The sequence below is a fragment of the Pararge aegeria genome, chromosome 6 (genome assembly GCF_905163445.1).
Source record: "Pararge aegeria chromosome 6, ilParAegt1.1, whole genome shotgun sequence".
NCBI classification, from domain to species: domain Eukaryota; kingdom Metazoa; phylum Arthropoda; class Insecta; order Lepidoptera; family Nymphalidae; genus Pararge; species Pararge aegeria.
In genome coordinates this window covers 17,426,015-17,441,322 of record NC_053185.1, presented here as the reverse complement: position 1 = coordinate 17,441,322, position 15,308 = coordinate 17,426,015, and the positions used below count along the sequence as shown (strand labels likewise).

The 15,308-nt window shown below is 38.2% G+C and overlaps 1 protein-coding gene and 1 long non-coding RNA gene across 3 annotated transcripts; both read right to left on the bottom strand.

The window, feature by feature from the left end:
* Positions 1-3,538: 3,538 nt before the first annotated feature.
* LOC120624629 lies at positions 3,539-5,329 on the bottom strand. Of its 2 annotated transcripts, none has more exons than XR_005658772.1 (3): positions 5,092-5,329; positions 4,555-4,743; positions 3,539-3,730 (listed from the first exon to the last, which is right to left on the bottom strand). It is a non-coding gene; the product is annotated as an uncharacterized LOC120624629 (long non-coding RNA). The 2 variants fall into 2 exon arrangements; XR_005658773.1 differs by having other exon boundaries at positions 5,097-5,328.
* A 7,114-nt stretch (positions 5,330-12,443) lies between these two features.
* Positions 12,444-15,194, bottom strand: LOC120624315. The gene has a single exon (XM_039890779.1). The coding sequence runs from the start codon at positions 15,192-15,194 to the stop codon at positions 12,444-12,446; it is 2,751 nt and encodes a 916-aa protein (XP_039746713.1).
* Positions 15,195-15,308: the final 114 nt, after the last annotated feature.

Sequence of the window (15,308 nt, the reverse complement as noted above, 5' to 3'; positions counted from 1 at the left end):
AGATCCTCGGAAATGTATCCTCTAAGCACGTTTCGCTCCGAAACCGGAGTATCCTCAGGAGATGTTGACTTTACAATGAATAATTCTTAACAAATTACACCATACAGATTCTGCTGGTGTTCACAGAGTATAGCAAATTAAGCTTAATTTTCATCTTAATATATATAAATCTCCTGTCACGATGTTTGTCCGCGATGGACTCCTAAACTATTTAACCGATTTTAAATAAAATTGGCTCACCGTGAGCAGTCTGGTCCAACTTAAGAGATAGGATATCTTAGATCTTTAATTATAGTCGCAATTTTATTTTATTGCAAATTATTTGTCACATGTTATATATATATATATATATATATATATATGTATATATATACTACAATACTCACTTAAGGCTAAGCGATACTGAATACTTTAAAAACAAAATCAAACGCAGACGAAGTCGCGGGCAACAGCTAGTAATATATTATGGATTTCCGCAAAGTAACGTCTGCTTCTATCCAATATACTAAACCGCTGGTTTTAGAGACATGCATTATATAGGTATCCACAAAACACACCACATTTTTTTTTAAATTTCATTTTTATTCCATTTTCATTAGAAATTCCATCCCTAAGAAAATGAAATGGGGGGTTGTAATGTTAAAACTTTCTGTTCTACATTTAATATTTTTAGAAAATTTCAATCTGGGAAAGCTTAGGGATTAGCCCAATCTAGATTTTTTTTGGTCTGTCTGTCGGCCTGTTTGTAAGTATTACGCGGAAACTACTGAACGGATTTGTGTGTAATTTAGTAGAATAGTATAGCTGATACTCCGGGTTTACATTTAAGCTATTTTTATCCCAAAATACAATAGACGATTAAAAAGACGATTTAAAAACATAACTCTGCCTTATTTAAAGTGATTTGAATAAAACTTTTTTGGAAGATGGTAATCTTTTGTCCAGTTATTACAGTCTTACTGGTTCATTTATAGGTATATCTCTACATTAAAGACTTGTGATTTGCGGAACGTATATATATATATATTTATTATAAAGTTTATTATGAATGCAATTGAGCAAAGAAGAGGCTCTTAGTTGTTCGTGAGAGATTTGTCTATTAGACTACAATGGTAATTTTATTTCTTCGAAACCTGAGATCTTGGATTAGGTTTAGAACTTCTATGGATAGTGATATTCCTTATGACATGCGGCTGTGGATTTGGCCAAAGACCCGGAGCAAAATTTACCCTATTCAATACCGAAGATAGCCCGGACATCAAACTATACGAGATTGGTAAGGCTCTCAAACAGCTTTAGAACGGCTCCCGGTGACGATAGGAGAACCGCAGAAATTCTAAGTGCGGTTGGCAAACCGATATTCAAGATCCTTCAGTTTGATTCCGTTATTAAATGAATAATAAATAAATAAAAAATATATAATCATGTGTGTCGTGTGTTTGTGTGTGTCTGTCAGTGGCATCGTAGCTCCCGTATGGATGAACCGATTTTCATTTGTTTTTTTTGTTTGAAAGGTGAACTAGGCGGGAGTGTGCTTAGCTAGTAGAATACCATACACGATGACAAAATTCAAATCCAAGATGGCGGCCATTACAAAATGGCGAATATTTTTTTCTGTATCAGGTTTTAAAAATTTTTAATTTATGACCTACAATTTATATCTACAAAGTTTTTAGAGGTACATTATTTTTTTCCTTTCAGACTTCTCTCTGTGAAACCGAAAAACTAATCGTTTTTTAGTTAACCACTGCCACGGATTTTATTGAAAGAAAAAACAGCCCAAATATCACATGCAAAATCAACTGACTCCTGTTGCTTTATTAGGTACGCGTAGCGTAGCGTAGGTGCTATGCACGTATCAGTCTTTTATCTTCAATAGGGTTGTCATATGTAAATACATAGAAAGGTTTAACTTAGTTTCTATGGAAAAATAAATATGCTTCTTATGATTTAATAATTTTACAGGAAGATTCCTCATAAAATATACTTATTACTTATCGACGGCTGATTTGCGCTGTGGGCAGCGACCCTGCTTTCTGAGTCCAAGGCGATGGTTCGATTCCCACAACTGGAAAATGTCATTGTGATGAACATGTATGTATGTTTTTCAGTGTCTGGGTGTTTATCTCTATATTATAATTATTTATGTCAATTATTCATAAAAATATTCATCAGTCATCTTAGTAACACAAGCTACGCTTACTTTGGGACTAGATGGCGATGTGTGTATTGTCGTAGTATATTTATTTATTTATTATGCATGCTTCAACAGTATTTCTTAATTCGCTTACACGTTGTATATTGAAGTGTAAAACGGATAATTTTGTAGGAAGGTATACAAAAGGAAGAAAAAAAAACACTTAAGCGAGATCATTCATTTAATTGCTTGATCCTGCAATTGAAGATGTTTAACCAATTAACATTCTCACTGCTGTACGGTTCTCGTATGCGTCTACAATAGAAACTGAACACGTCTTACCATTTATAATAATTGCTACATTTCCTTTATTATGCATCAACGATGTTGCTGGATTGATCATTATTGTAAATTACAATGTCGAAAACTATATATTTAGAGTTTTTTTTTAATTTTTTTTTAATTTTACTACAATTTAGCCGTTGATTGCAATCTCACCTAGAGGTAAATAATGATGTAGTCTGAGATGGTAGCGGGTTCACTCGTTAGGGACTATGGCAGTTATATTAAATAAATAAAATTAAGAACATTCATTCACCCTGTACACGACTAATATAGAAGTATCTAAAACCACTCCACTTTACGAGTGTTTCTCGAACAGGCTTTTAGTCACTTCATACCATTTAGCAGTTGACAGTAATTATTTTACCTCTAATGTTCTAAGCGTTTACCATAAAATGTAAAAAAGTTTGTGAGCTAGCAAGAATCCGCGGGTGTGAAGTGAGACTCGCGCGGGGCGTTTTCTCTGTTTTCGGACACAATGCACTGCATGCAATAATGCGTTCTAAATTCTGTGATAAAACCATGAGAGAGGAGGCTGGTGGACGTAAACGGGATGCGGATGATTTCTGGAATACCCAAGCGGATTAGAACCTACCTATCCACTTTCCAAAAAGCCTACAGGATATCGGACAATCTTCTCCATTCCGCTTATCCTAAACATATAAAATTAAACGATGTACGAAGAAACCAAGCGCCTACCCGATTTAAGGAGCTGGCGAACGATGTATTTCCCTCTCACTTTCGCAACTACCTTCATCCTGTTAAAATCGTGTAACCAGTGCACGCGCATTTCGATACATCGTAAAATTTCACTCCCATGATTTTAGATAACGCCTAACGCCGATAAAGAAGCATACCTTAAAAAAAAAAAAAAACTGTACTATGTACTGTGTTTTATGTATCAAACAGTGAGCTTACAAAATATAGTAACATATTAAATCAATAGTATCAAAACTAACATCTATATACCCTAATTTATAAAAAAAATACATTATTGTAGTGTACACAACGATCTACGGCGTTAGGAAAGAAAATGGATAGGAATCGAAAAAAGTAACATAAAGTACAAAATTGTAATTCAACATCATCAACATTAATTGTCAACTTTCGGCGCTCTCTAGTCATTGTGGATTTTAATTTATATGTGCGTGAAAAAACCGACAGTCGAGGGATCAATTATTTTCTTCGTTAAAACGAATTTTTATTCTTTATACCATTGACAAGGCATAGTCCGAATATCGCTGTGACCACCTGGAAATTAAAGAAACATTGATCTGTGACAGATATTTTATAAAATTTATTTCATAAAAGTACATTATAACACGAGTATGGTAAATTGTATTTTACAGTCGAGGCGGTATTATGCTATGAGAAAGTCGAACGTGGGATGCGCGTTTCATACGATGTTTTTCGCCACACTTGCGAGGACGAGTTCTACAATACGGAGCAACTTTTTTTTTATCTGGAACAGTCCATCGTCGTCATAAAAAAAGTAAAAAGAAGTAAAAAGGAAATACAGGAGATCAAAACCTTCTAGGTTCGACCGCGATATTTTTAATTATAATAATACAGCATAAAAAACCCCATATAACAGCGCACACGGCTACGCCAAGTTATAGTTTCAGTAGAACTTTTTGTGACAGAGCTCGCACGGAAAAGTAGGTAGCTTAATCCGCCATCTTTATTTCTACCGCCAAGCAATATAGCTGCGTTCCGCAGGGACAATCTTGCTATCACTGCTGTCAAACGTCACTTTTGTTTATTTATTGTATGGAAAAGTGACGTTTGACAGCAGTGATTGCAAGATTTACGCCTGCCGCGAGCCTGTCGCGAGATACGTATCACCCTGCCGGTCTGAAGACGGTGGTAATTGGTTGCCGGTGTAATTGCACGGGCAATTGTCACATAAGGCTTTATAACACCTAAGCCTCAGGTTGATGGACACAGGGCGTCACTTTGTAGGACGTTCTTGCACGCCCTGCAAAGTGTTGTATATAAACGATGGTTTTACCCTAAAAATCAGATGGACCATGGTCCGTTAATTCATTACTATAAAAATATAATCAACACGTTACCTGGACACTAACGAAGCCAATGGCAGCTCCTAAGACCAGGGTAAAATAATCTTTAACCTTCGTCCAGCAGCCCTTATGGCCCTTCTCGACTTTGCATCTTTCGTTCCCGTCAGGGCAACAATTTTTTGGCAACAATGTACTGTTCATAACGGTGTAATCTGAAGGGCCGTTGATCCCGCAGCAGTGAAACTGAAACATATTATTATAAATGAGCTCTAAGCTTAATGTGTGACATCCAGGTAAAAATTAAGCAGTGTTACTTATAATTTACCTAATAATTTAAAATAAATTTTGAATTTGGAACAATTGCAAGTGCAGTACGCAGGCAGCAGTACAGTATATGTAAATATCTTTACGTCTATATTAATATTATAAAGAGGTACAGTTTGTGAGTATGTAGGGTGGTGGGAATAAAGCGTTTTGAGATCAGTAATATTCAAAAGAAAGTGGACTGTATTGATAGGCAAAAAAGAAAGATGCATAAAGATTAGGAAAAACACGTGAAGGACAATTAATCTGGAAAAGTAATTAACTCACGGTACCCCTTCTAGAATCCAGCGTGTCACTTATTTCACTTACACACAATAAAGTTCACCACCACAATACTCAATAAGGCGTTATGCGAAACGATATTAATTTATATAAATTTGTAACTCATACGGCCATGTTTTTTGTTCTCACGAATAGTACGTGCGACGGTAGACGGAGGTCGAGTTTTTGTTCACAAATTTGCGAATTTGCGAATCACAAATTTTTAATGAGAGGGAAAGAGATAGTGCCCAATTAGTAATTTTTAATAGAAGCGTTTTGTTTCGGCACATATTTTGATTGCCATATTAAAATTGTTTCCTATTTTCTGTTACCATAGGGGTTAATCTAAATATACCCGAAACCTAAAAAGACTTTTTCATAGAAGTCAGATTTGCAAATTAAGTCTGAAAAAAACGTGCGAACGACAAAGTTCCTTGCGAACGCTGCTTTAACCGATGAGAGATGAAATATATAACGCTGATCATATACCTATGATTAAATGGTTGAGCTTGACGATTGACGGGATCTGGTGAAAAGTTAGACATTTGCTTTGTTTAACTTTTATCTTCAATGTAAATGTTTTTATTTGAAAAAATATATTCAGTTATAAAATTTGAAATAATGCAAAAGTTCCACAATTAAGAACTTATCATGCCATTTTTATTGCGCTATTTTATGTTTATGTGTGTGAGTGTTTTTGAGTGCGTGCGTGTGTTGTTTGCGGTGCATGCGGGGTTGTTGGTAACAAAAAATGTTATTTGGTAACGGGTGTCTAATAGTTTTTTTTATTTCACAGTAGGTAGGTTATGGAGCCAGTTACTAGTTATCGATTTGCACTAGGTATATGATCAGCGTTCATTATAAATGTTAAAAATCAAGTCACCTCACCTCTTTTTGTACCGTTAATGTTAATTGAATCAGTATCAGTTTATCCGTAGTAATCTCCTTTAATACCATTGGTGGTAAATTGTCGATTTCACCATTAAATTTTGCCAACATCTCGGAAACCTTGCCTATTGTAGCGGCTAATGAATTCATTTTGTTGTTTATTATATTATCTCTTTGCGTGTACACCACCACCCCCGCCGCCACTTCTATAATGATGATCACAATCAAGCTGACCGCATACTGAAATTGAGTTTTTTTTATTAGTGTATCAAAGCCTACTACTGCTGACCGAATTCACCTATTTATTTCTCTAAATCTTAAAATTAAAATCATTATCAACCCATAACCGGCCCACTAAAGAACGGTGTCAGTTTCCACCGTGGGCTGGCCAAGAGACTTCACACGCCTTTGCGAACAATATGGGGAATTCTCAGGCACGCAGTTTTCCTCACGATGTTTTACTTCAGCCTTAAAGTAAGTGATATGAAACTACCATCTGATTGAAAAGGAGCAAAAGTGAAAATTTATTTAAGCGAGTTCTTTTAATAAACCTACATTCGGCTTTGGCTTAAACGCCCGTACTTCCGGAAATATAGAGGGGCTTGAGATCGAAATTTGTCCCCTAACGAAGAAGACCGAAGTCTCATCCACTAGACTAACAACGCTCACAAAATACAGAATAAGGAAAATACTCATATCCTCGATGAAATACTGTTTTCAAAACTGAGAGGCGTAATAGTTGGTGTTTTTTCAGGCACGTCAGGCTTAACACCTACGTCTCAGGTTGATGGACACAGGGCTGCATGTTGCCGGACGAGTTCCTCATATTCGTTGCGAGGTTTGCTCTTGGCATGTCTACATTGTGTACTGTATACTCCTTACTGTTTCTTTTCCTGTATGTTATACGTGCAATAAAGTGTTTCTTCTTTTTCTTCTTCTCTTTTTATAGGCAAGGCAACCTGTTTGCATCCCTCCATCTGTTTGGTCCGTCAATTGTTTTCTTCATATCAACCCATTACCGGCCAACTACAGGGCACGAAAGGGTTCAGCCGTAGTCCACCACTGTGGCCCAGTGCGGATTGGTGGACTTCAAACACCTTCGAGAACATAATGGATAACTCTCGAGTATTTAGGTTTTCTCACTCTCTCTCTCATGTTTTGTTTCACCGTTGGAGCAAGTGATATGTTAATTGCTTAAAGCGCCCATAACTTAGAAAAGTTAAAAGAGTTAGCCGGGCTTAGTAACTCGCTCCCTAGAAAGTGAAGTCGAAGTCCTACCCATTGGGCTATCACCACTTACCCATTTAGTAATAATCAATAATCCCTACCATTAGAACCATACAATGGCTCTCGCTGATCGCTCCGCAACACCCCATGAATGAGATGAAGAACATAACTGCACCGACCCCGATGATACCCCATGCTACTATTTTAATTGCCTCTGGAGATAGTAATTTCAACATGGGCGCCAGCTGTACGAATTCAATGACGAAAGGCAATTTCATTAGAATAGACACTCCCAGGACCAGCAATGCCGCACTAAGTAGCTGAAACAAAGTGTCAAAATCAAATTTCCTGCATTGGATAGAAGCAGGCATTACTTTGCGGAAATCTATGATATATGTAATATGAAAATTAAGCTTAATATGCTATACCTACTCCGCGAAAAGCAGGTGAATCTGTGTGATGTAATTTATAAATTCAAACAGATCTTCGGCAATGTACCCTCTACGCACTTTACAATGAATAATTGTTAAGAACAAAGAACATTAACAATTATTCATTGTAAAGTCAACATCTCCCGAGGATGTTCCGTTTCGGAGCGAAACGTGCGATTAGGTAACATGATGTTAAAAAATAGCAATCTGCTGAGTTTCTTGCCGGCTCTTCTCGGTAGAATCTGCCTTCCAAACCGGTGGTAGATTCACAACAAATAGACTGACTTAACTTTTTAAAAGTGCTTATAAACTAGGCCCACTTGAAGTAAATGAATCTTAAATGTTTTGAATTTTAATACCACTTCAAGGAGATATTGTACCCACGATGCCGGCAGCATTGCCCCTTCTAATGGCTAAAATAACTCATTTTGCATGTTTGCGGCCTTCTCGGCGCTGATAAAAGCCGCACCCACCGTTGAGGAGGTCGTCACCGTTCAGCACATAGTGCATGGCATTGCAAACAAGCGATCTTCCCGGCCTTTCAGATTTTGTGTCCTAAGCAATCATCTCTTAGAGTGAAACTTAAAATATTTAACTCGTGTGTAAAATACTACTTTATGGGTGCGAGACGTGGAAGAACACAGTTAATTTGACACGCGTTCTCCAGGTATTTGTTTATCGATACCTACGAAGTATGTATTTTAAAATTTGGATCGACGGATTTGTGAAGACTGTGCCGAGAAGATCCAATTGAAATCCAAATACATACCTGCAAATGGAAGTGGATTGGTCATACCTTGCGGAGGAACCAGGGCCACCTGCCCAGACAGGCTCCAGGAACCAGGGGAAGTGTTAAAGGGGAAGACCAAAACAAACCTGGCGCCGAACTACCATAGCGGAGATGCAGAAGATTGGCCTTACCTGGAGTGAAGCGCATGGCCACAAACAGGTCGAAGTGGAGAAGTGTTGTGCCTGCCCTTTGCCCCAAAAGGGGGACGTAGGGCGCAAAGAAGAAGCACCCCTAATGGTATATTCAATGTATCCCTAATGTTATACTTGAATTTGAATGTTACTGAGTGAAAGAAGGAAACTCACTCAATTCTACTCACTTTTAGTTTAATTATTACTTTTTTCGTGATTGAAAATTATTATTATTAAATATTTCGGAAAGCGCAGGATTTGAACCACTATCTCTCGGGCAATGGCGGCAGCCCCTGTGTGCACGCTTTGATTCTTGTGTCTTTTGATCTAAATACCAAAATTCATCAAAACCCGGTCAGCCATCTTTCCATGAGAAGTTAAAATCTCGTACCCTACATCACCAACTTCAGTACTTACTTATATTGTACTTTCAAAATAGGTTTTTGTTTTTTATGCTTATATTTTTTATCCCGTAGACCGTTCTGAATTGCATCAGAATTGTTTTATACAACGTTATAGACTCATCATAATAATGCCTAATGTCATCCAGGTGACATTTAGGCATTTAGGTATCCTTAAAAGAAATAACAGTCTCATTTACAGTACTCACCACGATCGCCAGGTTAAAAAAGAACAGCACGTATTTCATAAAATTGTCTCCACACCCTAAACGAGCCATAGTGATAGATAGACTAGAATTTCCAGTTTTAACAATCTTTAATAATGTATTTGTGCGCCAGGACAACTATTGCCAGCGCTGTATTTGAACTCCAAAAGAGGAATTCAATTTGGGTAGTGGGAGATTAATATTATAACAAATATTTTTCCTTTCCCAAAATAACTTGTACGTACGTTTTCCTGCTTTACGCAAGCATATAAACACAGTTTGCTTGCGCATAGTTGAAAGTGCCTACCTAAATATTTTATTGTTACAATAACTGTTGCCCCTTATCTTTGTCTGTCTTCAGAAAATACTATTTCAGCAGAAAATTACTCAAAAGCCTGCTTTTGTAGCTATAGATATATTTCGGAGAGTGTGCTCAAGAACGGTTTGATCTAGTTCCCCACTCGCCTTTTTACCATCGAACCGCGAGGCACCGTAAGGATCTGCATCCCTACGTGGTCGATATACCGCGGCCGCGTACGAAGCGCTTCGTATCTTCGTTTCTGATCCGAACCGCTAGGATCTGGAATGCCCATCCAGCTTCCATTTTCCCCAATACCTACAATATGAGTACCTTCAAATCAAGAGTGAAAATGCATCTTAGGCCGCATCATCGCTTACCATAAGGTATGATTGTAGTCAAGCGCTCGTCTATAATATATAAACATAAATATATATATATATATATATATAATAAATTTAGTCCGATCCCGCGGGCAAGTACAAATTGGTACCTACTAGCTGACTGCATTGTTGGGCATATGGTTATTTATTGATAATTTTGACGGCCGATTGGCGCAATGGGCAGCGACCCTACTCTCTGAGTGACCCTACACTCTGGTTGATGAACATGAATATTTTTCAGTGTCTGTCATATTATATTTTATTTATTTTTTTATTTATACTCTTTATTTGTACACCACTCAAGCAAAGAAACAAGACAAAAAAAGAACAAACACATGAAGAATGAAGCAGGATACAAAAGGCGGCCTTATCGCTAAGTAGCGATCTCTGCCAGGCAACCTTAGGATTAGGAAAACTAAAAAGAAAACAAATAGGTGGGGTACACTATTTAGTACATACATACAAATATCTACATACTAATACATAAACCAGACTACACAAATAAAAAAAAATTAAAAATACTATTGATAAATATAAAAAAAATAAATATACTAATACATATCCTAATATACCATAAATACTTCAATATGAGTTTGAGTAGATAAATAAATAATAATAAATAATAATAGTCGTCTTTACTGAGCGAGATGAATGAGCCTTAACAGCATTTTTAAATATGCCCAATGACTTCGACTGTCTTATGATCAATGGGAGTGCATTCCACAATTCAGTAGCTTTGACAGTGAACGAATGCTTATAAAACTTCTATATTATATTTACACAAATATTCTCCATTTATCTTAGTACCCATAACACATGCTACGCTTACTTTGGGGCTAGATTATATTTAGATTTAGATATTTTTGACGGCCGAATGGCGCAGTTTGCAGCGACCCTGCTTTCTGAGTCCAAGGCCGTGGGTTCGATTCCCACAACTGGAAAATGTTTGTGTGATGAGCATAATGTTTCTCAGTGTCTGGGTGTTTATATGTATATTCTAAGTATTTATGTATATTATTCATAAAAATATTCATCAGTCGTCTTAGAACCTATAACACAAGCTACGCTTTCTTGGGGCTAGATGGCGATGTGTGTGTTGTCGTAGTATATTAGTTGATTTATTTATTTATTTAGATGTTGATATGTGTATTTTCGTAGTATAATTATTATTTTATTCAATAGCCTATAACCGTCCACTGCTGGACTAAATGCTCCCCCAACTTCGCTTCGAAGGGAGGTTTTTCGGGGACAGCTTCAGACGGGTTGGTGATCGCAGATGGAGCTAATGGCATGGAGGACGCTGCTGCCCGCCCTTCGTTCTATCCCCTTAGTCGCCTCGTACGACACCGTCATGCTCATTTAAACCGCTAAGCAGCATTGATTGGTCTGAAGGGCATGGTTACCGGTGTAATTACAGGCACATGGGGTTATACTTACGCCTCAGCTTGATGGACAGAGGGCCGTATGTTGCAGGAATACTTTCTTGCATGCCCTGCTTATGTGCCTTGTTTATAGGCAACGGTGTACTACTTACCATCAGGTAGACCATCGGCCTGGTCCAACTTTCACTAGAAAGAAAAGTGAGTTCGATTCCCAGATCATGGCATACGGAGTATTGGGTTTACTGTCAAGAAATCCCCATTACCAATCCGAAGTTAGGAATTGTCGCTTCGAGAGGTCACGGCTATTATCAAGTAGCGTGTTAATCTATATATATAAAAATGTTATGTTGGTTTGTGTACGCTTCAAAAACTCAAAAAGGTCTGCACCGATCGAGCTAAAATTTTAGCATGATATATAAGTGCATACGCATCAAGGATTGTTTTTATCTATTTTTCTCAAACATTCAATCAAGAATTCAGCGAAGCGTGGCAGGGTACAGCTAGTACTACATAGTTATAAAGCCCGCGAACATTTTTTTTATTCCACTACAAGTTTTCCCTTTGACTGGAATCTCAGTTTAAGGTAAGTAGTACTTACCTTAAAGTGAGATTCTTACGCTGGTACTAAAAAAAAGAAAGTATTATTTTTATTACGAAGAGCGGAGGAACCAGGGCCACGTTCCAAGACAGGCTCTTGACTGGGGAAGACTAAAACAAACCTGGCAGCGAACTACCATAACTGAGGCGCAGAAGACATGGCCACAAACAGGTCGAAGTTGAGAAGTGTTGTGCCTGCTCTTTGCCCCAAAGGGGGGGGACGTAGGGCGCAAAGAAAAAGCACCCCTAATGCTACATTCAGTGTATCCCTAATGTTATACTTGAATTTTAGTTATACGTCATTTTAGTTATACGGCCGCCAGCAAGCATAATGCCTAACCGAACAATTATTATAAATTCGTATGAGTGTTCGATAGTTTAATAAATAAATAATTATTATTTTATTATTTGAAATTCGTATGAGTGTTCGATAGTTTGACGACTTCAAGTGGCAGCTTTCACATTAATCGCATAATGTTTGCGATCGATGACACCAAATTGCACTACCTATTAGGATCACTGTTTATAACATTAGCTGGAAATTGGGGATACAATATATAATATAAATAATAATATAATACGGGCAGAATCCGCGAGTAGATCTCGTAAGATGACGAAATTAACTTAATAATATTCGCATAGACATAAATCTTTTACCAGTGCATCTGGCAACGTCTCGATTGGGACGACTTTAATTACTCTCCTCAATTCTTCTTTAATTTCAGCACTAATTGGACCAGCTTGTTGCGCCGTACGAAGCATTGCCCGGGCTTTATCAATATTACGGTTCGTCATTGCAAGAATTGCTAATACAGCCCATCCATCTGCTAGCAAAGGTTCTGTCTCCACTGCCGCAGCAGCCCACCTTTCGGCTAATTTCTCTTTCCCCGTCTTTGCATATATACGACTGATAACTAATGCTGAATGAGGCGACGGCGCAACTTTATGGGCCCTTGCAGCACGCTGCAATGCCACTCTCGGATCGCTTTTGAGTAAACCTAAGGCTCCTCGCTGAAGCAACAACGGCAAGGTTTGCGCCCCTGCACGATCAGCTTCTAAAAGCGCAGTATCACATGATCCATCCCATCCTCGCAAGCACGTCAAACAAACTGCTCGTATTTGAGACATTTGTGCAGATGGACCGTACTGCTTTATCCCTTGCTCTATAAGTTCTAATGCTTTTTCTAATTCGCGTTGTAATATAAGTGACGCAGCTCTTATATAGAACATGTCAACGGTAGGCTCATTCTTGAGATCATACCGAGAACCTCGGACTACACAGCCATCTTCGACACATTGAATAAGTCTTTCACTAAATTTGTAGCATCTCAAACAAAGAAAAAATGCTGCGGCGACCAACATAGGGTTTTTGATGTCGATTATGGCAGGTATCCAAAAAGTTTCCTCTTCACCGCTTGTTTCGACCCATCGTTGTAGGAATTTTTTCCATTCCTTGGATACCTCGTATGCCTTTCGCATTTTCCGTGCCGCTACAAAAGCTGCGTAACTATTCTGATTGTAATGGTGTAAAGCGTGCAAGGCCGCCCAGCCCACAGCACCTGTAGTACCATCTGACGTATCGCCCTTAACAGCAACGCGAAAAGCTGCAGACGCTATCTCATAAGATTCTTCTTTATAAAACTCTGAACCCCCAAATGTCCATAACAAGTATCTATTTCTAGTTTGTGCACTTAGAGCTCGCAGGAGATAGGTTCGAGCTTCGGAATCGTTTTTTATTTCCAAGCAACGTAGACACTTTGAAAGCAAAACCCTTGGATGATGTGGAACAGCTGCTAAATTATTCTCTATATGTTCTTCTGCTATTCTTATATCACCAGCTAAACGATTTCTTACAGCTGCAATACGTGACGTAGAACGTGGAGGTGGTGGTTGCGGCGCAAATGACGATGTTACCGCACCTCGGACAGCTGCGTGTTGGGCAGTGACGGTGTCTTGCCATTCAAGAAAAGAACATTCCCCTGGCGGAAATTGTTTAACAAGAGCCCTCGTTCTTGTAAGAAGACGATTAGCTGCTGTTCGCTTAATGCTTTGGTTCATCTGTACTTTACCTCTACATGATAGACCACTTAATTCTTTATGTACAGCCAGAGCACCAGCCTCTTTCCGTATGCGTCTAACGTCCAGTGGAGTATCATCAGGAACGGATTCTACGTATAACTCATTCGTGGGTGCAGCAAAACCATCAGGAGGGGGAAAGCCTAAGACTTCAAAAAGCGACGACATTTTAGCTTTAGCACTTAAAGAGTCAAACAAATCAAATCTTATAACAATATATGCAGCATTTCCAGAATCATCGGACACAAAATTTGACTCTCGAGCGCTTACGGGTTTAGCACTAGCTGGAGGTAGCTCTAACAAAGCTCCAGTGCCTTCGGGCAAATTAGATTCACTGTAAAATAAAAGTCTCGCGCAGGTTGTAACACCGAATTGCCCAGGTTCCAATAGTACACCCGCATCCACAAAAGCCATATATCGACCTCTTACGTCAATTTTTCCAACTTTAGGTACACCTGCAATTTCGATCAGGAACGGTGCCTTAAGTCTCTCGCGTAAGTTGGTTGAGTCGACAAGCACACGCGTCATAGAATTCCAATAAACTGAAGTACAAGCATCAGTTTCCATGAGTTCAAAATCATCTGCTACAAATTTATCTTCTGAAGGAACATTAAATGCAGTATTTGCAGCTAAACCACCGTTACACGCAGATGCCCACACTACCTTTTTAGCATTCGAGTTACTTAAGGACATACCAAATTTCGCCGCTTGTGGGCTTTGAATATCATTTAATGCTATCGCACTTAAATAAACTGTTCCTTCTTTGGTCGTCGGAAAACAATGACCAGATATCATAGTAAGAATTAAAGGAATTTTATCACGTTCAACTCCACCCTCGATCTTTGCAGATACTTCCACTGCACAAACTGTTGATAAGCCGGTATTTATATTAACTAGTCGAACTTTTGTAAATAATTCTTTTTCGCCTAAAACCAATGGAAACAAATCGAAAGTTGCTCCAGCGTGGTTGTCGGCACAGACCAGAGGATCTGGATCTTTGGTTCCTTTTAAACCAACAATTCGAACAAGAAAAATTAATGGTTTATCAGCTAATATGCTTTGACTGTATGATCGGTTTAAATCGACAGATAGCTCTGATTGTAGTGTTACATTTTTATGCCATTTAGTTTCATGAATAACCTGGCCATTAAATAAAGTTAGAAAATTCCACTCTCCAGGGCCAAAACCATCTCCCTTTAGAATCAAAGAAAGACTCACATAACTTGGTGAATGTAAATCGTTTTCACTATATACACTCGACTTCTCTATGAGTGGACATTTTTGCCCTTTTGCAGTCATTTTTAAATATTTCAAGATTTCTTTATCGTCTGTGAACAAAATAATCGCAGTCGGCGACCACAGCAATCTAAGATGAGCATCTATTACAACTGAGATCGTATCTATTCGCGTATT

What these genes read in the sequence shown, in the direction of transcription:
- LOC120624315 (XM_039890779.1), bottom strand. Translation starts at nt 15,194, where the DNA reads ATGACTGCAAAAGGGCAAAAATGTCCACTCATAGAGAAGTCGAGTGTA.